The following is a 22,136-nucleotide window of genomic DNA, read 5'->3' as shown; positions in this document are numbered from 1 at the left end:
GAGGAAGTTGAACCAAGCTGTAGAAAGATACTCATGCCTCAGCTTCACTTCCCCATGTGTTTGGACGTACATTCTTTTATGGTATTTATTTCACCAGCCAATTTAATGTTTATCCCTTCAAAGACAACTGTGCTAGCAGTTGGTTGGTGCCAACTTACAGGTGCCAATAGAGTGCTAACTCCTAGGAAGGCACAATTCAACTCTCTTGTCTTCACCTCGTGCCTTATGGCACCCCTTCCTCCTCGCTTGGTGTAGCTAAAGTCTCATGGAGCAATTAAAGCCTTCCCATATATAGTCGTCAGACTTTCCAATTTTCTCTGATAATGTATGGTAGGGAGAATAATTAGGTAACGTACAATAAGGTATTTAGGGCTCTAAATAGTGTTGCAGATGCCCTGACACGAACGGCCCTATATATTTATCATGTATTTGATAGATTGGGCATATTTCATTCCTTTGCTTCTTAGGCTTTGTAAATCTGAAACTAATGGTTGTACACATGTAAATCACCATTAGCAAATTTGTTTGTTACTAAAAAAAAAAAAATTAGGTGGAATTAATTAAATTATTAGATAATACTAACAAGTATTTTTGGAATGTTTCCATTAATTGCATTGTAAGTGATTCAATTTTCTTTTTTGGGGGAGGCTATAACGTGTCTCCATCTTTTAATTAGGAAAATCAATAGGGTTGAACATTCCGCCAGGTTTTGACAAGTTAGCATCATGCATAATGCATAAATCAAAGGACTGTACACAAATGACTTTGCCATATAGGGCGGAGAGTGGGTGACACCAAAGGTGTCAATTCAGTATAGTTCCAAACACTGATATCTAAATTATCATATCGAAGGAGATAGTACAGCTATATCGAATACTATATTGAAATACCATATGATCGACGTTATATACATGAAAAAGCAAAAATATTGTTCCAAAACCGTATTCATACAGAATAAAAACTGTACTAAAGTCATACCTAGCCGAAACAGCATGGTTTTGATATCTACTCTTGGTCCACTGTACCATATCAAAAACATACCAAATACCATACCAATTGACACCCTTAGGTGGAACTGGCCGGGCACACATCCCTTAGGAATAATAGTAAATAAATCATGTCTTAATTAGGGAATAATATGTAAATGAATCCCTATTTATACATTATGTGTATCCGTTTAAAATCCAATCTTTATCATCACCAACATGGGTTTACACAAATATTTCTACCAAAAAAAAAAAAAAAAAAGATTTACACAAATATCTCTTAAATTCTTATCAAGCTGTTCATATTGTGTGAGTCACAATCTCGGTAAGTCACCCCATTCCTCTAGCTACTTGTCTCCTGTCTTATAACTATGTGAGAGTACATCACTTGAGCTCTCAAAATTCTAATAGAACTGAATAAACCGAACTGATTTGGATCTGTTTAGATTTTGTGGTTATGAATATGGTTCAATTTTTGTTTGTAGATGTATCTTGAATCGAAACCATACGATTGTTCTTTTTGGTAAACAAAGTGAAAATTTGATACCCTTAATAATGAATAGTATATTAGATATGTAACAAAAATTAGGGCAACACAACCCTAGCCAGACTAGCATTTCTCATGCCCAGCTGTGTTTGAGAGTGAAGAACGCTAAGCTGACAAGGTCCTTTACTCCTAAAAATTATATGGCAGCCATCTCACCAGCCAGCTTGATATGCATCCATTTGAAGAAAACTGCACAAGCAATTGGTTGGGGTCTTATTTTTTGTAGACTTTGGATTATGCAAATCCTTTCGGCAAATTTCATTCATCCACAAAAAGCAAAAAAATATTCTACAAAAGGAAGTAGCTCCTTTGCCAAAGAGGAAACACAAAACCCAAGTCTAGAAAAAGTAAGACCCCAAAAGGTATACACCCAAAATAAAAAGACCCCAATAGGCTTTTCCCATGGACCCATGAGCATAATATTTTTTTGCTTTGGTGAATGCATTTAATTCAACCTCCCTCGGTGTAGTTGAAGTGTCATGGGGGCAATTAAAGCCTTACATATATGGTTCAGAGACTTTGCCAGCTTTTTCTTATCATGGATGGAAATATAGAGATCATCTCTAGCTAGCCAATGTGCTCAACATGCATCTGATGGCTGGAAATTCCTTGGGGTATGTGCCTGAGTTGTTGCCAACCGTAGGTAGCATTCAAGATGATAATTAAGATATCACTATTTCAGAATTAATAGGGACTCTCTACCCTCTTTGTAACTTATTTTTATTTGTTTAAAATCCCTTAAATTGTTATCTAAATGTTCATATAGTGAGTCACAATATTGGTAAGAGTCACCTCATTCCTTATCTACTTGTTTCCTACAATATAAGTATGTGAGAGACATCACTTGAGCTCTCACAAGTACATACTAAGATTTCAATTATGAAGAAGCTCTTTCTCTCACTATTTTTATCTTCTCTTGTTCTATCTCCCAATGTTCTTTTACTTCAACCTGTTACAGCTTGGCTACACACCAAATCACGTTGGATAGTTGGTGAAGACAATATCAGAGTAAAGTTGACATGCGTGAATTGGCCATCACACCTTGAACCCTTGGTGCCGGAGGGCCTGAACAAGCAGCCGGTAGACGGCATTGTGCAACGGATCGCATCGATGGGATTCAACTGTGTTCGGCTAACTTGGCCGCTGTACATGGTTGTCAATGAATCTTATAGCACAATCACTGTTCAGCAGATGTTCCAGAGTCTTAATCTTCATGATGCCCTTGCTGGGATTGCAGAGAAAAATCCTTCCTTGGTTCATTTAAGCATCTTAAGTGCTTACAAGGTATATATGTATATAGATATAGATCCATCTTTCTCTCTCTCTCTTTTTCATACATTTTTGGAAAAAAAATTTCCTGAAATTTCCTGCTACCTGTAATCTCATGTGCTGAAATGGAACATTTCCCTCCTATCCTCTGGGTTTGCAAACATCCCTTTCAAGTTAGTGCCTTTCAAAAGGAAAAAATAAACCTGAAAAACAGCATAGCCCTTGCTGCCAGACACGAAGGAGGGTCAAAATGACAACCCGCCCCTCATGAAGGCAGAAATCTCACCCCTATTGATGCTTCTGTGTGTGCTTCATTGGCCCTGTTGCTTTTCAAAGAATCCTCTCCGTTTTCCAAATACCCCATCTATCTGAACGAAATTCCATTTTGCCGCCTGTAATTACAGGTAGCAGGAAAATTTTGAACATTCTTTGCTTTCATAAATGCCTCTCCATATTAGTGGGTAAATAATTATCTAACTGTGTAACGCATGCTAGCGTTTCCCTATCTCTCTCTCTCCCCACAATAGGGAATGGGAGCATATACCCCATTTCATTTCATAGGAGGGAGTAGGAAAGTTTAGTCCGTTGTGTTACATGTATACTTTTGCTTTCATAAATGCCTTTCCGTACTAGGGGGTAAATCATTATCTATCCATGTAGCTATATTAGCATCTCTCTCTCTCTTCCCACACTAGGTAGAATATATGTCATTTCGTATGAGGGAGCAGAGAAATAGACACAGCGAGGCGCTGGCCTGCACTATGCAGCCCGGCAGCATTCTTTCCTCCTTAATGAGGATCAACCAATTTTATAAATATATTTGCCTCTGCATCTTCTGCAGCCAGCCAGCCACCACACTGATGCAGTGAACATCTGCGGCTAGGAAACCCTTGGGGTGTGTGCCTGGATGGTCACTGCAGTGTTGCGGCAGTTGCAGGATATAAACCAGAAACAGTCCAGACCGTACAAGAGCGGCCAGTTCTTATAAACAGTTCTAGTTGATATCACTTTGGAATCCAACCTTCTCAGGAAGTGGTGAACCGGCTTGGGAAGTACAAGGTGATGGTTATTCTGGACAACCACATAACCAAGCCCGGCTGGTGTTGCAGTAGAAATGATGGCAATGGCTTCTTTAACGACCCATACTTCGACCCGGACGTGTGGATTAAAGGCTTGACCCGAATGGCTACTTTGTTCAACAACGTACCAGCAGTAGTCGGCATGAGCCTAAGGAATGAGCTCCGAGGAAACAGACAAAATGTCAACGATTGGTACAAGTATGTACCTAAAAACTAAAGACTATGTTTGGTATGCATTTTTGGAAATTCTGAGTCTAGAATGTATACTAAAACAAGAAAATTGAGAAGAATTGAGTTTCAGAATGCGTTCTAAACCTAGAATTTTATTTTTCATTCTTTCTTCATCAGTTACATGCAGAAAGGAGCTAATGCAGTGAACGCGGCAAATCCGAACGTTCTCGTCATACTTTCCGGGTTAAACTCAGACAATGACTTAGCTTTCCTTGGAGGCAAGAAACCTGTAGTAAGTTTTCAAGATAAGTTAGTATTTGAGCTTCACTGGTACTCATTCTCTGATGGTCCTGCTTGGACTTACAATTCAAACAAAGCTTGTGCAATTACAACTAGGGATAAAATGAAAAGAGGAGGAGGATTTCTATTACAACAAGGGTTTCCATTGTTTGTTAGTGAGTTTGGGGTGGCCCAAACAGGAGTGAATGTTGGTGATAATAAGTATTTTAGTTGCTTCTTTAGTATTGCAGCTGATTTGGATTGGGATTGGGCTATCTGGACACTTGGAGGTAGTTATTACCTGAGAGAAGGGATAGTGAATCATGGTGAGATTTATAGTATGTTGGATGAAAACTATGATCAGCCTCGGAATCTAAGCTTGAAGAATAAGATTACATCAGGCCTCCAATATATCTTTCAAGGTATGTTCTTAGAGTATGGATCAGGTCTTCGTATGAAAATGATTCTCGTACGATATTTGATCCACACTTGGATTTCACTTAATCTCTCTCTCTTCTTTTAATTGATTTTTATTTTGAGTGGAGTCCAAGTGTAAATCAAACAACATACGAGAATTATTCTAGTACGAGGACCTGATCCAGATTAATGTTCTTCCTGATATGTTCATGACTGAAATCATGGCACCAAGGAAACTGATATTTTTGTTGCCCAATGCAGATCCAGGAGCAGGACCCGTGAATTATTTGGTAATGTACCATCCATCAACGGGCCTTTGTGTCCTAGAACAATCAGAGACACAAACATTGAAGCTAGGCCCCTGTGACAAAAGCCAAGCCTGGGACTACACAACTGAGAAGACTTTGCTGCTCAATGGATTAGGTCAACCAGCCAATCCTGAAACATCATTATGCTTACAAGCTGATGTATTAGGTCAACCAGCCAAACTTGGGAGAAACTGCACTGAAACTACTTCCAAATGGGAGAAGATATCAGATTCCGGAATGCACTTGTCAATTAATGGCGCTGTATGCTTGGATATAGACTCTAGCAATACCATTATAACTAATACATGCAAGTGCTTGACTGATAATACATGCGATCCTTCAAGCCAATGGTTTAAATTAGTTACTAGCTCAAGAAGCCCAAATGATTCCTTACCTCATAGACATCAAACCTAACCTTGAGATTTTAGGGAATAGAAGATGATTGTAAAAGTTTTATCAAGGATTTTAAGTTCAAGCCCTTTGTTGTGTTTTTGGAAAATAATTCTTAGGGAAATTTACATCCACCTCCCCTTGCATTTGCTCTTATTACATCTACTCCCCTCGCATATCGTTTATTACAAATAAATCCACCCAAGCTAACACTGTGAAATTTAAAGAAAACTATTACAAAATCAATCAGATCAATAAAAAGATCATTACACTGCTAAGAAACTTTCCCTATTCTCCACAGAAATTGTATTTTTGAGAGCGAAAGAGGAAGAATCAAGGAGTAGAAACAGAGAAGAATTAACAGGGACTGTTATGACCATGGTTGATTCTCATAGAGCCAAGCATCGACGCAGTGAAGATAAAATCCATGATTACACCAGGAAGCAATCGCCCAAGCATTCCTCTCTGGATTTCATCAAGCAAACGACACACTCCTGCAACATCATCACATTTTCCATGGGCCTTCTTCTCCTTCAAAGATATTTCTTGCTTATCTCCTCTCTTCGTACTCGCTGCTCTTCTTCTCTCACAATCAAGCGATGCAGAAGCAGTTTTAGCTCTGAAATCCCTGATTCATCCTTAAAGTCTCTTCCATGGCTACAAGGATAAAATAGTCATTTTCACTTCGAAAACTAACACCTCTTTCACGGTGTTAGCTTGGATGGGTTTATTTGTAATAAACGAAACGCAAGGGGTGGATGTAATAAGAGCAAACGCGAGGGGAGGTGGATGTAAATTTAATTGTGACTATCATCATGAGGTTTTTATTTCTTTCTTAATTTTTTTTTTCGTCATGTTATTTCTATTTTAACTGAATTTAAATTGAATTGCTAAGACCGCATTCAAACCAATTGAAACTGATTTTCGAATAGGAATTGAAGAAACGAATTGATTTGGATCAATTTCGATTATGAGGTTATGAAAAAATTATTTGATGTTGATTTAAAACAAAACAAAAAAAAAAATTAAAAATTTTAAATCTTTTTGATAAGAAAATCAAATAATTGACTCCCTTAATAATAATAATATAAATAGTTTATTATTAATACATGTATTAAGATTTATATGGTATTCAACTCACCAGCCAGCCTATTTTGTAACCCCTTAAAGACAACTGCTAGTGAAGTTGGTTTGTGCCTTGCTGGTAGAGTGCAAGTTCTTAAGAAGTCACGGGTTTGACTCTCTTATCTTCACCTTGTGCCTTATGGTACCCCTTCCCCTCTCCCTTGTGTAGTAAAGCCTTTCATATATAGTCCTGGGACTATCCAACCTCTTTGGCTGATATTAAAGAGAAAAATTCTAACTTCGTTCGTTTCAGCATCTTAAGAGCTTTCTAGGTATATCCATCTTTCTTTCTCTCTTTTTCATACATTAAGGCTTCATTTATTGTTTTGTCTTGAAAAAAAAAATCCTGCTATCAATAATCACATGCCCCGAAATGTAATAATCTCCTTCCCACCCTTAGAGCCTCAAGGCATGGCCATCAGCAGATAGATAACATGATCAGTTAAATCAAAATATCGATCTCATTTGAGCATCCCAATTTATGTCTACTAATATGAAACTAGGAGGCACATTCAAAATTGATGATCCCAGCCTCCATTCTTTTCTCCCCTATCCTTTATTATTGGGGTGATCATCCTTCCCCTCTCAGTACTTTTGTCTTCCCTTTCATCCCTATCCATTTCTCTCCTTTGATGGTCCTTGGTGTGTCTACCCTTTCTTTCTTTTGATTGATGCATTGTGCTCTAAGGATCCATTTTCTCCCTTTTTTGACTCTCTTTCACCACTCTCTTTTCAACATATAGCGAAAGAGTTATAATGATCTTAGATTCATGAGTAAGCCCTTCACTATAGTGAAAGAAACTTTCTTTTATTTTATATTTTCAAATCATTATTAAGAAGTGCCACTTAAGCCAAGTGGGCTAGGCTAGTCCAATCTTAATCCATTCTTAGGTTTTATATTCCAATCCTAGCCCAGCCCAGTCCAATCTTGGGGCTGGGAAGGCTTAGGCTGTGTTTGGTAGTCATTCAGAAAAATGTTTATGACGTTTTTTCGTTCTATGGGAACAAAAAAAACGGCAACTTGATGTTTTTTGATATTTTATTTTTTATTTTTTTTATTTTTTTTTATTTATATATATTATAATTTTTTTTTTTTTTTTTTTTTATGAAAAGCGGGGGAGAGAGGGGAGAATGCTAGAAACACCAAATGATGGGACAATGAAACTTTGTTCCGTCATTTTGGTTTCATTCCAAATACCCAAGAAAAAAAATAAACTAGGGTAATCGATCCTGAAATAGGTTCACCAAACACCATTTTTTTTTGTTTTAAAATAACATTTTGGCAAAGAAATTGAAAATTTTATTTTTAATACGAAACGTCATTTCTAGAACTGAATAACTACCAAACCCAGTTTTATCCTTTTCTTACCAGTTTTGAGCTTAATTTTTTCTAGAAAATAGGCATTGGCCCATTGTCAAATGTATCCACTACATTCATCCAAGCCTGCCATTTGGCAAGTAGTTTATAGGATAAACCCATATTGTTGTCCAATGCAGGTCCAGGATCTGGATTAGAGTATTATTTGGTAATCTTCCATCCATCGACTGGCCTTTATGTCCTAGAACAATTAGAAACACAAACATTGAAGCTAGGTCTCTGTGACAAAAGCCAAGCCTGGGACTACACAACTGAAAAGACTGCTGCTGAATGGAACATCATTATGCTTACAAGCTGATGGATTTGGTCAACCACCCAAGCTTGGGAGAAACTGTAATGACACTACTTCCAAATGGGAGAAGATATCAGATTCTGTAATGCACTTGTCAACTATTGGCATCGCATGCTTGGATAATAGACTAGCAATACCAGTGTCAGTTTGTCACTAATGCTTGCAAGTGCTTGGCTGATGATACATGTGATCCTTCAAGCCAATTGTTCAAATTAGTTAGCCAGCTCAATAAGCCAGATGATACCTTACCTGAAGGCGATGTGGCAATTTCTTTCATTTAGATATCTAATGAATGTTGTGAATTGGCCACATCAAATGTTTTACATTTTGAATATTTTAAGTTTTTTTTAGGTAGTGAAGAGCACTAAACACCTTTGTGTGAGTGATTCCAAGGAGGTAAAATGAGTCAAACTGAGAACTATATGTTTCCTTAGGCGAAGGTCCCTTGCCAACTCAACTATCCCGTTATAATTAAGTTTTATTGCCCTATATTGTTATATGACAAACGAAATTTGGTAAAACCTAACATAAGTAGAAGAAGAAGACCTTTATGTTTTTAGGTAAACTCAAGACCTATGAGTTTCTTGTTTACAAAGTTAAAGTTTTAGTTTTATCCAGCATGACATTACTTGGTTGTTGATTTAATACCCTTAGGATGCATTTGATTGCGTAAATCAAATGGTTCAAAGAACCCATTACAATTATTATATAAGTTTTTCTCTTAAAAATTTTCGTGAATTTTATTTGGATGCCTAGGAAAAAAAAGACAATAAATGGAAAAACATTATAGGACACAATGATTGATATATGTTTCTATCTCTATCCTTATATTAAAAAAAATAATAATAATAATAATCATTCTTTCAGCATCCATATAGGCAATTCACCCAGCATGCTCCACTCCCATTTGGCAAAGGAGAAGGATGTTCAAGTCTGAAGTCTAAACATCAGATCATCAATAACTGCAGAGAACAATCTAACCATTGGTTTAAATTAATCAAAGATAAAATATCTCAATCAAGGGGTATATATCCTCTTATCTTAGTGTGTATACTTCTGGATTGGCAGTATTAGAATCTTTTTATATTACAATTTTTAGCCCTATTATACGGATCCCCCATCTTCACTCACTCTCTCCTCTAGCCGGTATGAGAGAGAGAGAGAGAGAGAGAGAGAGAGAGAGAGCAGTCGTGACTTTTTGAGTATATGCTGTCTCCTGCAAACCCCCTCTTCTCGTAATCTTCCGGTGATCGGCCAATCGAAACGGTATAACCAGCGTGGCTCCAAGAGGAGCTGCAATCAGCAGGTTCGGTTTTCTCTCTCTTCGTCTCCTTTCCATCTGCTTTCCGTTTGATAGAAACAAGAGGAAAATCTTCTTTCTCAGAGCTAATTGTTGAGTTTCTGCCTGGGCATTTCTAAGTGAACAATGCTACTCTCTTTGGAGCTCTCGATATTGTCATCGTTGCAGATTGTTAACGAAAATTTGATTTTAAATCAGGGTAGTGAAAGAGAAGGATTCTCCAAAACATTGGTTGCAGAAATTTGAGTCGTTCGAGTAATGGGCTCTCATTCCGGATGACCTTTCTCTTGTTCTTCAGCACTCGATTAAGATTTCGAGCTTCTGACATACCCATCGTCTGGTTTCACGATCATGCTTTTAGAGGTCCTTACCCTAAACCCATATCGGAGAATCAACGTGATGCTTGGATCATAAAGGTTGTATGTGCTCTTTGTGTGCACTCATCGTCTCTGGATTCTTGCTTTTATTATTTCAGTAAGGTCTTGAATCCTTCAATTGCTTATGAGGCCATTAAACGCTTGAACAATCCGAAGTTGGCTTTGAAATTGTTTGAATTTAGTAGAGTGAAGTTGGAGCTTCATCATTCTGTCAAAACTTATAATTTTCTAGTGAAGTCTCTCAGTCAAGTGGGACTCCATGATTCAGCAAAATTGGTTTTTGATTGTTTGAGAATCGATGGGCATTTGCCTGATAGCTTCATATTGGGGTTTTTTGTATCTTCATGTGCACAAGTGGGTAAGTTCAGTATTTCCAAAGATTTGCTTTCTCAAGCTCAAGGCAGTGGAAGAAGTGTGAATCCATTCTTATGCAATAAACTATTGAATCACTTGGTAAAAAGTAATCGGGTGGATGAGGCTGTTTGTCTCTTTAGAGAGCTTCTGAAGTCCGGTTTCTGTCCAGATACTTGTACTTTTAATATTTTAATCAGAGGCTTCTGCAGATTAGGAGAAGTAGATAAGGGATTTGAGTTTTTTAATGACATGGGCAATTTTGGATGCTGTCCTGATGTTGTTACCTATAACACACTTATTAACGGATTGTCTAGGGCTAGTGAAGTCGATAGAGGGCATGGGTTGTTAAAAGAAATTCAGTCCAAGCACGATTTTTCACCAGATGTTGTGACTTACACATCAGTCATATCAGGTTACTGCAAGTTGGGACGGATGGAAGAAGCTTCTAATCTTTTTGACGAGATGGTTTTTTCTGGTGTAAAACCAAATTTGATTACTTACAATGTTCTTATTGATGGCTTTGGTAAGTCTAGTGATATGGGGTCAGCACTGACCATATATGAGAAGATGCTTATTCAGGGATATCATCCTGATGTGGTTACATTTAGTTCCTTGATTGATGGTTACTGCCGAAGTGGTCAGGTCGATCAGGGTTTCAAGCTTTGGCATGAAATGTGCAGACGAAATCTTTCTCCGAATGAATATACTTTTGCTATTCTCATCAATGCTTTTTGTAAAGAGAATAGGCTAAATGAAGCTTGTGAATTTATGAGGCAGTTGGAGTGGAAGAATATTATTCCCCAGCCGTTTATGTACAACCCTGTGGTTGATGGTTTCTGTAAGGCCGGCAATGTAGATGAGGCCAATTTGATTGTGACAGAAATGGAGGAGAAAAAATGCAACCCAGATAAATTGACATTTACTATTCTAATCATTGGGCATTGTATGAAAGGGAGAATGAATGAAGCGATCAGTATTTTCCATAAGATGTTAACTACTGGTTGCATCCCGGATACCATTACTGTCAATTCTTTGGTATCTCGCCTTTTGAAGGCTGGCATGCCTAACGAAGCAAATCAGATTGTTCTTACTGTGCTGGAGAAGAACTCAGGGTTGGATTTATCATCTTCAACGAAAAGCCTTGGCCAAATAGAGATTCCAGTTGCTGTTTAGTAGAGAGATTGAGCTAAAATGTCCCTGAACCTGAAGTTGAGCTCAAGTTGATGAGCTCAATGGTTGCCTGAAGGTCCTTGCATCGTTACATATGAAGTACTTCAGTTTGTGGATGTAATCATAGACTTGATTTATAACAGAGTAAGTACTTCATATGTATAATTTTTTTTTCCATTTTTATTTTTATTTTATTCTTGGTTCTTGTCAGATTGATGTTTATCTTTTATGCATGTGTATCTTTTTTTGTTCATTAAGTTAACATGTTTACTTCAGAATTTTTTTCATTTGTCAGTAGTTTGTTGGGTACATCCATTAATTCAAACTTTGTTGGAAGTGGTCTAACATTCAATGGCATATGATTTATAGTTGGCTGACAGTGGAGTTGACTGGGTTCTGGTTTGTGTATCTTACCCATGGTTCTAATTCTCTGCGTAATTTCGCCAAATTTTTGTGAATTTCAACATGACCATAACTCGTCAGTGTCAGTTCTTTTGCCTGGGAGAAGAAGAAAACACCTCATTTGCTTGGATTTTATCCACCTCACCCCATCGAACTGCTGGAATATGCTGTTGGGGGTTGCCACATCACTCCAAAGAGATCGGTTGCTCTGCATATTGGTGAAGATTTGGCCATATTCAACAGTTCCAGGTGAATGAACTTTTCCCAAAAGTGATTATTTGCAAAAAAAATTGATAAATACCCGATGATTGATGATGGAATTTTATATGTCAAATACTGAAAGCCAATCTACAACCTCATGGTGTCGGAAATTTTTTTCTGTGTATACATAAAAATAATTTATTTTTTTAGTTTCAAAAATGGATTTTCCTGCAACAAAAATGTGAAAAAATTAGGATTAGTATAAACTGGATGGGGCTTAGTTATAAATATGTTAGACAATGTTAGCCAATCTACAGAGTCAGAACTTTTTTTATGACTGGTAATTTTTTTTGCCCCAAAGTTATGAAAATATTTAAAATTTTAAAAAATAGGGAAAAAATATTATGTTTTGGTTTGGAAATGATCGAAGTAATTTCAATGTGTTGTGAAGTGCATATGAGGCTTATTATGCTTTTATTGTATTAGGCCTTTTTTTTTTACTTTTAGTTAAGAAGAAAATAGAAGGGCTAGCGGAAAAAGAATATGTAGCTAGATAGTTGTTTTAGTGGTCTCCATTAACGATTGCTTGTTTTCTTCATGTTGTACGATGGTGAGATAAAGTTTGCACGGGGAGGAGATTACGACAGGGGAGACAGTGTGGAAGCATGGAGTGACAATTGATGGTGACGAGAAAAAAGAAGTGTAATTATTGTGGAAAGTAGATGATGGGTGGTGGGGCTACAAGACTAAAACAACATTTGTCTAGGAATGCCAAAGATGTGGCCACATGCCCGATGGTTCCTGTGAATATTTCTAGGGTCATAGCTACGCACATGAGGAGAGGGACTTGGAGGGAGGCAGAAAAGGAGAAGATGAGGTGGAATTTTAGGAGGCAGATCTAGCCATCAGCTAGGACAGGGGATGATGATTACAGGGGTGATAATGATGACCCTATTTATGTGTCGATGGATGTGGAGACAAAGGCAGAGGCTAGCAATTTTCGGTAGGCACAGGTGAGGACCAAAGCCAGTTTTCATGAACAGGATAGACAATGATAGTCTAGGGGACGAGCTAATCCATCTAAAGCAGGTGGTAGTGGTAATGGATCAACACAACCACAACCACAACCACAACCACAAGGGAGGAGGTAGACTTAGTTTCCCCTTAAGAGATCATAGAGTACGACGCTAACTCCACCTTCGGTACCACCACAATAGGACCCTGTACTATAGTGGGATCCCGGCATCTACAGGAAAAAAGGCCATGTGAAGGATAAATTGAATCACATATGGAGTGATGTGAAGGGGATGGTTGGAGATGTAGTGTCTAAGTGGTTGTTATTCCACAATATCCTAGCACAGGCCACTATAAGGCCCTATTATCAGACTGTGTTAGGTATGGTGACTAAGGCTGGCCCAATGGTCAAGGGGTCCACTGAAACATGGTGATGAATGTGTATTTGCCTCCATAGAAATGGGTGCTTGAAGGGGAAGTGGGAGAGATATGGGGTGACGATTATGTGCAATGGTTGGACTAGTCCCACAAGAAAGTCCATCAGTTTTGTAGTTTACTATGATGGGAGGACAATAACATAATGTATCCTAGTACCCTTATTACACTAACTCTAACACTCCCCCTCTCAAGCTAGAGAATTAAATGCCATGCATTCCTAGCTTTCACAGGCACTGAACTGATGATGGATGAGCTCTTTTGTGATGATGGAATGCATATGCATCCAGAATCAATCTTCTCTTTGATGAATTGCCGGTCCACCTCAATATACTTCGCCCGCTCATGTTGCACAAGGTTGTGAGCTATACTTATGGCAACCTTGTTATAACAATAAAATGCATAAGTGCCTTAGTATGAATCCCCAATTCTTGGACCATCCTTCTTAGCCATAGGAGTTCACATACTCCATGAGCCATACCCCTAAATTCTGCCTCCTCACTTGATCGAGCCACAACTGGATGCTTTTTACTCCATGTGACTTGTTTATCACCCAAAAATGTACAATAGTCAGATGTAGATCATCTGTAAAAAATTGAACCAACCTAATCAACATCAGTATAGCCTCTATCTTCAAATTGTTGTGCTTGGCATATATTAGCCACTTTCCTGAGGTGGAATTCAAGTATTCGTGGATGAGAATACAACATCTAAGTGCCTACTCTTAGGAGCATGTATGAACTAACTCACCACCCCAATTGCATAGGTGATGTTTGAGCAAGTCAAAGAGAGATAAATCAGCTTCCCCACTAGCCTTTGATCTTTCCCTGCATCAACAAGGGAAGGACCATAGTCTTTTCCTAGCTTATGATTTTGCTCAGGAGGAGAGTTTGTTTGTTTGCAACCCTACATCCCTAGTTCTTATATCAAGTCCAACACAAGCTTCATTTGACATAGATTTATTCCCTTCTTAGATCTTGATACTTCAATCCCTAAGAAATATTTCAAGGGTCCTAGATCTTTAATCCCAAACTGTTGGGTCAAGTAGGTTTTGCAACCTAACTATCTCAGCCATGTCGTCTCCAGTCACCAAAATGTCATCAACATAGACAATAAGGGTTATGATGATACCATTACCTCGTCGGGCAAATAAGGTGTGGTCAGTTTGACTATTGGAAGACACATTCTTTATTATAGCCTGTCTAAGCCTCTCAAACCTAGCCTTCAAGGACTGTTTGAGACCACATGGTGCCTTTTTTAGGAGATAAACTTTCCCTTTAGTTGAAAGGAACTTAAAGCCAGGTGGAGTTTGTTTGTACACTTCCTCTTCTAAGTCACTATGGATGAAAGCATTCTTCACATCCAACTGATACAATGACCAATCTATTAGTTGCCAATGAAATGATAAGAGATATCTTATCGAATTGTGCTTAGCCACAGGAGCAAATGTCTCTTCATAGTCAATCACATCAACCTAGATGTACCCTATGGCCACCAACCTTGCCTTTTATTTCTCAACAGCACCATCTGATCGGTACTTGATTATGTACACCCATCTACATCTAACTGGAAGTCTGGAACTCTCCCCCCTGGGAAGATCACCCAGTTTCTAAATACAATTCTTCTCAAGTGTCATCATTTCCTTAGGCATGTCCTGCATCCACTTTGGGCCAAACATAGCCTCAATGACATTCTTAGGAATGGAAATTGAGAAAAGGGAAGCACTAAAAATACACCTGTAGGGGGAGAGAGAGAGCATCACAGGAAATAAACTGGGCTATAGGATAAGTGTAAACTCTCTTTCCCTTTTTAATAGCAATAGGAAGATCTAATTCAAAAGGAAGAGAAGGAAGGTTACCTGATTGAGGAAGGTGGATCTCAGGATGTGGATCCAAAGAGGACTCTTGGCAAGTCTTCTTTCCCCTTCTTTTGTACACAAGTAACTCCTCGTTAATAGAACCAACACTCGAAAGATCATCAATAATTCAGTATCAACATCTACATCTTTGTTTTTCCTAATGTAGGGCATAAAATGAGGAATAGGCAAGGGTGGAAGAAATGGGGTGACATCAGTAGTCTTTTCACTCTCACTATTCTCCCTTGAAGAGGATGTTGATGAGAAAGCAAAGAAAGGTACAAATTCAAAGAAGATATCTTCGGAGAGAAGTCGTCTTCTGGAAGAGAGATGGTAACACTTATAGCCTTTGGTAGGGGGGATACCCAAGAAAAAGACATTTAAAAGCGTTGGGGTTAAGTTTAGTCCGATTAGATTTATTAACATGGACATAACAAGCACACAAACACTTTGGAGGGAAGAGAGAAAGCAGAAACCTGAGGAAACAAGGTTTCCAAGGGAGTTTTGGAACCAAGGAGTTCTATGGGCATGCGGTTGATTAAGAAGACAACAGAAAGAAGCGCATCAGACCAAAAAGTCTTAAAGACATCCATACCAATAATGGCATCATCCATTAGCTGTCTTATGATGCCATTATTGGTATAAAAAAAATTTCTGGACTTCATCATATGTGTACTCCCCCATTTATCAGAAAGAACAATTTTAATTTTGGTATCAAATTGAGTACAACTCATTTGATAAAAAAAACTTTGAATGCATCATGGGCATCACTCTTATGTTTCATTAGAGAAGTTTAAGTAGTATGAGAACAATCATCAACAAATGAAACAAAATAGCGATAGCCAAATAAAGATGTAGTAGAAGAGGGTCCTAAACATCAGCATGCACAATATGAAAAGGAACTATAGATCTATTACCATGATAAGGATAAGAAAAATGACAATTTTTGACAAATATATGTACATGGTTCACATTGAAAACATGGGAAAAAGAAAACAAAGGTAATTGTTTCCTCATATAGCAAAAGAGGGATGGCCTAAATGTTGATACCAAAGCATTACAGAATCCACAATATTGTTGTCACTACATACACATACATAGGATTGAGTTGTGGGCAAAAAAGGTGGGCGAGGTTCAAGAAGGTAGAGTCATTTCTCCTCATGTCCACTACCATTAATCATCTTCGTCATCAAATCATAAAAAAGACAATGAGAAGGAAGCAAAGTGACACAACAATTCAAGGATTTGGTTAAGTAACTCAAAGATAAAAGATTAATGGAAAAGTTAGAGACATGAAGAATAGAGTCAAGGTGATGGAGGGCCTTAGGGAAGAAGGAAAAACCAGAGTAGCAGGGGGGAGGAAGGGAATCACACACTCACACAGAGCACAAATCCAACCAATTCTCATTCAATAATTAAATCACTCTAACTTGTCCATCGGTTACAGCCTATTAAGGAAAATAGAGACATGAAATTAGAAACTCAACTAAAAGAGTATCTAGCCTAAACTATAAAACAACCATAAAAAGAAACTAATGTAAAAGGAAAGGAATCCTTACTCTTGCGTTCAAGTTTGGAAAATAAAAGGCATAAAATAAAAGACAAGTAATTACTGATTCTATTTTCAACCCTTGTTGGACCAAAACCTTGGGTTGGATTGGTTTCGCTTTGCTCTTGGCTTCCAAAGCCGATCATGCTAGTCCAACCAAGCAAATGCAACTGTATCTGCATCACAAGGGAAATGGAAGAAGTAACATGAATATTGCCCTTTCCTGAAATGGAGGAAATGGAGTCATCAGTGACCCTAACCTTACCCCTACCATAGCAAATAAAGTTAAAAAAATGACATACCTAGTGCATGAGGCTCCCGTATGTGCGAGGTATGGGGGGCGAAAACTATGCAGCCTTACCCTGAGAATGTCGAGAGGCTGTTTCGACTGCTTGACCACCAAGTCGCAACATTCGTACCTTACTATTGGATCAAGCGCCCCCCTATCAAAACAAATAGAGTATAATTCATAATATCAGGACGTACTAGTTATATGATCAGTAGCGCTAGAGTCAATAACCTAAGAAGGGGCCATGGAAGGAGCAAATGTGGAGACCTGCAAAGCTAAAGGCGAAGGGTCTAAGTGTCTTAACACTATAAATGGAGAAGAGTTGCTAGTTGTGACATAACTCTGCGAAATGCTGCAGTATCCTCCCTGGTAATGGAACTATGTTCTACTTGCATGCTAGGTGAATACCCCCATAGGGTCAGTCTCAACTATTACAATATGTGCTCTAGCTTCCCCTTTTTGGCCACCACATATACTAGTACGTCTGCCATGCATACTAGGAGGATGGCCATGAAGTACCCAACACCCCTCTCTAATGTGCCTAGGTTTTGCACAGTATTCACATCGAAACCTATCTTTGTCGTCCCCACTAGGTGGCCTTTGGCCTCTGCCTCCACCACACCAATCTTTGTGGGAGCTAGAAGAAAGAGCAGACTGCTCAAGGGAGGATACAGGTTCCATAGCCACTCTTCAAGTCCCCTCACTTTACAAGTAGCTACATACTTCATCTAAAGAGGGAAGAGGAGGCCAGCCCAAGATTTAGATACGGATCGGTTCATCTGGGTTCAAGCCAACAAGAAGAATAAAGACACACTCCTTCTCTAGTGTTTGGTAACCTTAGCTTTATCCTCTAAATTGGATATTTGGAGGTCCCTATAGTGATCATTCTCTTCCTAGAGATTAATGACAATATTATAATATTCAGAAATGGTTTTATCTCCCTACTTCATTGTAAAGATCTTCTGGAGGAGTTGATAAACCTTAGCCAAGTCACTCACCTGATCAAAAGTTTTGGAAACGCTATCCCAAATATCTTTGGTAGTCTTTTTTCTCATAAATCTCCTCCCAATCTTGGATTTCATAGAGAAGATCCGCAGAGTCATAAAGTGGAGTCCTCGGTCTCTTATTTTGGATACATTGGGTCACTTGGGTTAAGAGCTCGAATGATGCTTGTAACATACCCTAGCTTTCCCCTACTCCGCAGGAAATGTTTCACAGAATGAGCCCAGTCCAAGTAGTTGTTGTGGCCTTGTGGGTCTGCAGCCCTTCTCTTCAAGAACCAAGGGCAAAGGGGAATGGTAAGGGGCCTTAGGCGATCCAAATGCACCCCAACCCAGCCTCATCAGTAGCCAGATGAGAGAGAGGGATCCACTCCAAGACAAGGCTGGCGGTAATGGGGAAAAACTCCTCTTTGTCGGTGTGGGCTTCAATCATCTATTTCTTCACATGAGACCTCCTTTTGGTGTTTCTTTGATCTTCATCCAATCTCATCTCATGACTTCTTCGAACTTTTCTTATAGTAGTCTCTTCCTTGGAACCTTGTGTAACATTCCAAATAGAGGAAATGGAAGCAAAGAACTTGTAGCACGACTTTCAAACCAAAATCGTGGGCTTTGTTACCAATTTAAAATCTAAAGGTTGCAAAAGAACAATGGAACAAGAAAGAAGTTGTGGGTAGATGGTTGAAGAAGAGGAGGAAGAAGAATGATGTGTGAGAGTATTGAACTACTCTCACCTATATTGATTCACTTAGTCAATAAGAAAAAGGGAGATTACATACCTACTATTCCATACTAATATAAGGAGCTAAGACAGCTAGCAAGGTAAAAGTAAAAGACAGTACAACATAATATATCCCAGTACCCAAAGTACCCTTATTACATGAACTTTAACAGTCAGATCTCAACAAAACTTGGAGCCAATGTGATAATAAGAACTAATGGATGATTGATTGTTACTGTCACAACGCATTATTGTCCATTCACAATGGGTGGACAAATTATACTGTTACCAGATCTCATTTGGTTATTGCTATGCTAAAGTAACTCAGGAGGAAAAAGGAAAAAAGAAAGAATAGAAAAAGGTGAGTAAATTGGGTAGCTGGTCTTCTAGACGATTCAATCCAATCATCAATGATTAATTATCAATATTTAGTGTCACTTAAATGAAGAATCAGATTCAAATACTCTTGAATAAATTCAGAATTTGATGAAACTTTTTAATGGGGTGTTCTAATCACCTAAGGATTAGGGTTAGAAAACCTCATGTAACTTCAGAATTGTAGGGGATTATATGAACCAAAGCCAGCAACTGAGATTTAATTAAACAGTGAAAAGACAAGTCCGATGTGGCCAAATTTCTGGTCAAGTGAGCTAACAGGGAAGGAGAATAAACTCTTTAAGTTTGAACCATGGATTTGAACATATTAGAAGATTACTGAAATAGTAACTTCCTGGAAAATTGGAAGCAGATTTGGAAACGTAAGTGTAACAGCAACTAGAACATAGAATAGCAAGAGAAACCAAAAAAGAAAGTGAGTATATGAATTTAGTGACTAAAGAACCAACATGGAAAGTGAATATAGAAAATAGTAACTACCAAAACAGAATTAGAAACTAGAGAACAGCAGTAAATAACTCACAAATTAGCAACTAGAACCAAAATTGAAACTAGAGAAAGGAATCAGAAAAGAAGCGCAAACATAATAGCAAGTGTTGTGCAAGATAGTAACTAAAAAGAATACCAGAAACCAGGCAAAAAGTGGTGCTGCCACAAGGTTTAAGCTACGGGAGAGTACTGTTATCAATGATATGAACTGATGGGGAAAAGATAAGAAGAAGATAGAAGATGGAACATATGAACTGAGCTCCCCACCTAGAACTTGACCAGTAGTATCTCACCAGTCCAACTTGGCACTCTTCAAAATAGTTACAATTGTAGAACTTTAACAAAACAAAAACAAACTACTTATCCCGCATAGGACTTGAGACCCTAATATTTGCACTTATAGAATTGGCACATTACATCGGTAAACCCAAAAATTTGAAGCTCATGTCCCATATAACACATTGGACACTTGAAATTAAACATATTAGCCAATTCTTGGTCCAGTTTGTCACCTGGTTTGTTTTTGGGCTTCTTGTTCTTTTGAACTGCATCACTTTTCTGCTAGTGAACTCCAATATCACATGTCAAGAACAAAATTTCTGATCATTTGCTCTAATCTAGTCTATTAAAGATTAACCACAAGCTGAAGAAATATTCTATTAAAAAAAAACTGAAGGAATCATCTCCCAAAATTCATAAACTGCAAGTATCTTGCTGTGAGATGATGAATTCTATCCAACAGCCACTATTGGAGAAGAGTAATAGTAGTGGCAACTGGCAACCAGTAGTAAATAGCAGCAATTATAAGGTCAACAGCACAGCCAGCAAAGAACTCTTGCCAGAAAATAAGGATTTCTTCATTTAAAATCTGATTTTGTGTTGTATCAACTCCAAAACCTATATGTATAGAAATTGGTTTCCTACTATTGTGGCCAGTTCTTTCATCTTGAAAGTTGGTAAAAATATAATTAAGTCTTCTGATCTAATGTGGTGCACTAGCACAATTGCCTAACTTAAGTTATGGCATCTGATTGTCTGAGTTTTTCGGTCATGTTCACTGGAAATTACATTTTCTAGAAAAATCCTTTCCCATTACTGTGTGTAAAAATGTCTCATATCCCAGCTGGTTACCTTCTCTTTTGTCCTATCTCTATTCATGGAGATACTTCTTTTCAGCCTGTTAGGGCTTGGGGATTGAGAAACCTATATGCTCTTGCACCAATCATCCCATGAAGGAAAGAGTTCAATATTGAACTTTCGACATACCCTTCTTGTACTCGTTGTGTTACTGGCTTTGTGGTCAAAGAATGCCAAGGAACAAAGTACCTTGCATCTCTTTTACTCATGTTATTGCATCCATCATAGTTCAGTTGTATGATGGTATCTCCACTAAGTTTGGAAAGTAGTTTACTATTATGTAAGTGTATCAAAGGGTAATTGCAAGAAATCAGCCAAGGTACTGTTATGTAAGAGCACAGTTGTTGTAATTGGCCCTTGTACGGTTCTTATTCAACTCAGTTTTTACTATTTTAGTAATAAAAAAATTGTACTGTTTTTGGTAAACTGTGATTTACTATTTGGTAAATCCTATTTCACTATTTACAGTAAGTCTATAAATTACTCTTCATTAGGATACATTGTTGTTTCTGGCAAATCCAGTTTTCTGAGTCAGCAAGGCTTGGTTCATTAGTTGAATAAAAAAAATGTTATAACTGGGTTGGTCTTTTGTATTTGGGAAGTCTTAAGTAGAACCGGAAAGATGTAATGGATAGAAGTTATTTACATAAGTCTTAGGATGTTTGAAGTTGTTCTTTTATATGAAAGTTATATTAGAGTGGAATAGTTGGGTGCCTGTAAATGTAAACATATGGCGTATGAGACGGTGCAGGTTTAGATTTGGTTTTGGTTACTCGATTAAGTCATTTGATATTTTAGAGGATTCTATTTTGCTGGCTGCAATACTTATTGCTGTTTATGTGTTCAATTTTGGGTTTCTTTGATCAGATTTCAAGCTATAGGTCAGTTTCCGATTGGGATTTCTTTCATTATGCATTATGTATAATTTTTTGTTGTGGAATCACTTGTCAGGCTCCAACTCAGAGAATTGGTCAAATCATTGTTCAATTACCATTATCTTTAGTTACCTTGAATCTGAACATGTGGTTTTCTTTAAAATCTGAATGCTTTATTTCAGCATTAAAATTAATATCCCTTTCTATTTTATTTTCACTCTTGCCACAACCTGCATCTTTCCAGGTTTTCAAGCTTTGAAATCAAAATTCTCTTTTTGTTCCCACTTTTCTGTCAATGAACCTTGACTGCTTCTTTTTTTTTTTCTTGCC

The 22,136-nt window shown here is 37.9% G+C and overlaps 2 protein-coding genes across 13 annotated transcripts in view; both read left to right on the top strand.

Moving 5' to 3' along the window:
• The first annotated feature begins 2,310 nt into the window (after positions 1 to 2,310).
• On the top strand, positions 2,311 to 5,554 carry LOC122066186 (glycosyl hydrolase 5 family protein-like). The gene is made up of 4 exons (XM_042630002.1): positions 2,311 to 2,817; positions 3,832 to 4,079; positions 4,230 to 4,753; positions 5,010 to 5,554. Exons 1-4 carry the CDS (start codon positions 2,413 to 2,415, stop codon positions 5,468 to 5,470), a joined length of 1,638 nt encoding a protein of 545 aa, XP_042485936.1. The 5' UTR covers positions 2,311 to 2,412; the 3' UTR covers positions 5,471 to 5,554.
• Positions 5,555 to 9,363: 3,809 nt separating this feature from the next.
• The window catches only part of LOC122066189 (pentatricopeptide repeat-containing protein At2g06000-like), a 13,745-nt gene continuing 972 nt past the window's right edge, over positions 9,364 to 22,136 (top strand). For 4 of the 12 annotated variants that reach the window (XM_042630015.1, XM_042630014.1, XM_042630016.1 and 1 more), the window contains exon 1: positions 9,364 to 11,586. In XM_042630015.1, the coding sequence (XP_042485949.1) occupies positions 9,817 to 11,445 (1,629 nt within the window). In that variant the 5' untranslated portion in view covers positions 9,364 to 9,816 and the 3' untranslated portion in view covers positions 11,446 to 11,586. Of the gene's footprint in view, positions 12,094 to 22,136 lie in introns of all 12 variants that reach the window. The other 8 variants (XM_042630009.1, XM_042630006.1, XM_042630008.1 and 5 more) reach the window with 5 other exon arrangements.

Source organism: Macadamia integrifolia, unplaced genomic scaffold (assembly GCF_013358625.1).
Source record: "Macadamia integrifolia cultivar HAES 741 unplaced genomic scaffold, SCU_Mint_v3 scaffold2284, whole genome shotgun sequence".
Classification (NCBI taxonomy): Eukaryota; Viridiplantae; Streptophyta; class Magnoliopsida; order Proteales; family Proteaceae; genus Macadamia; species Macadamia integrifolia.
The sequence above is the reverse complement of the archived record's forward strand: the minus strand, read 5'-3'. Positions and strand labels throughout refer to the sequence as shown.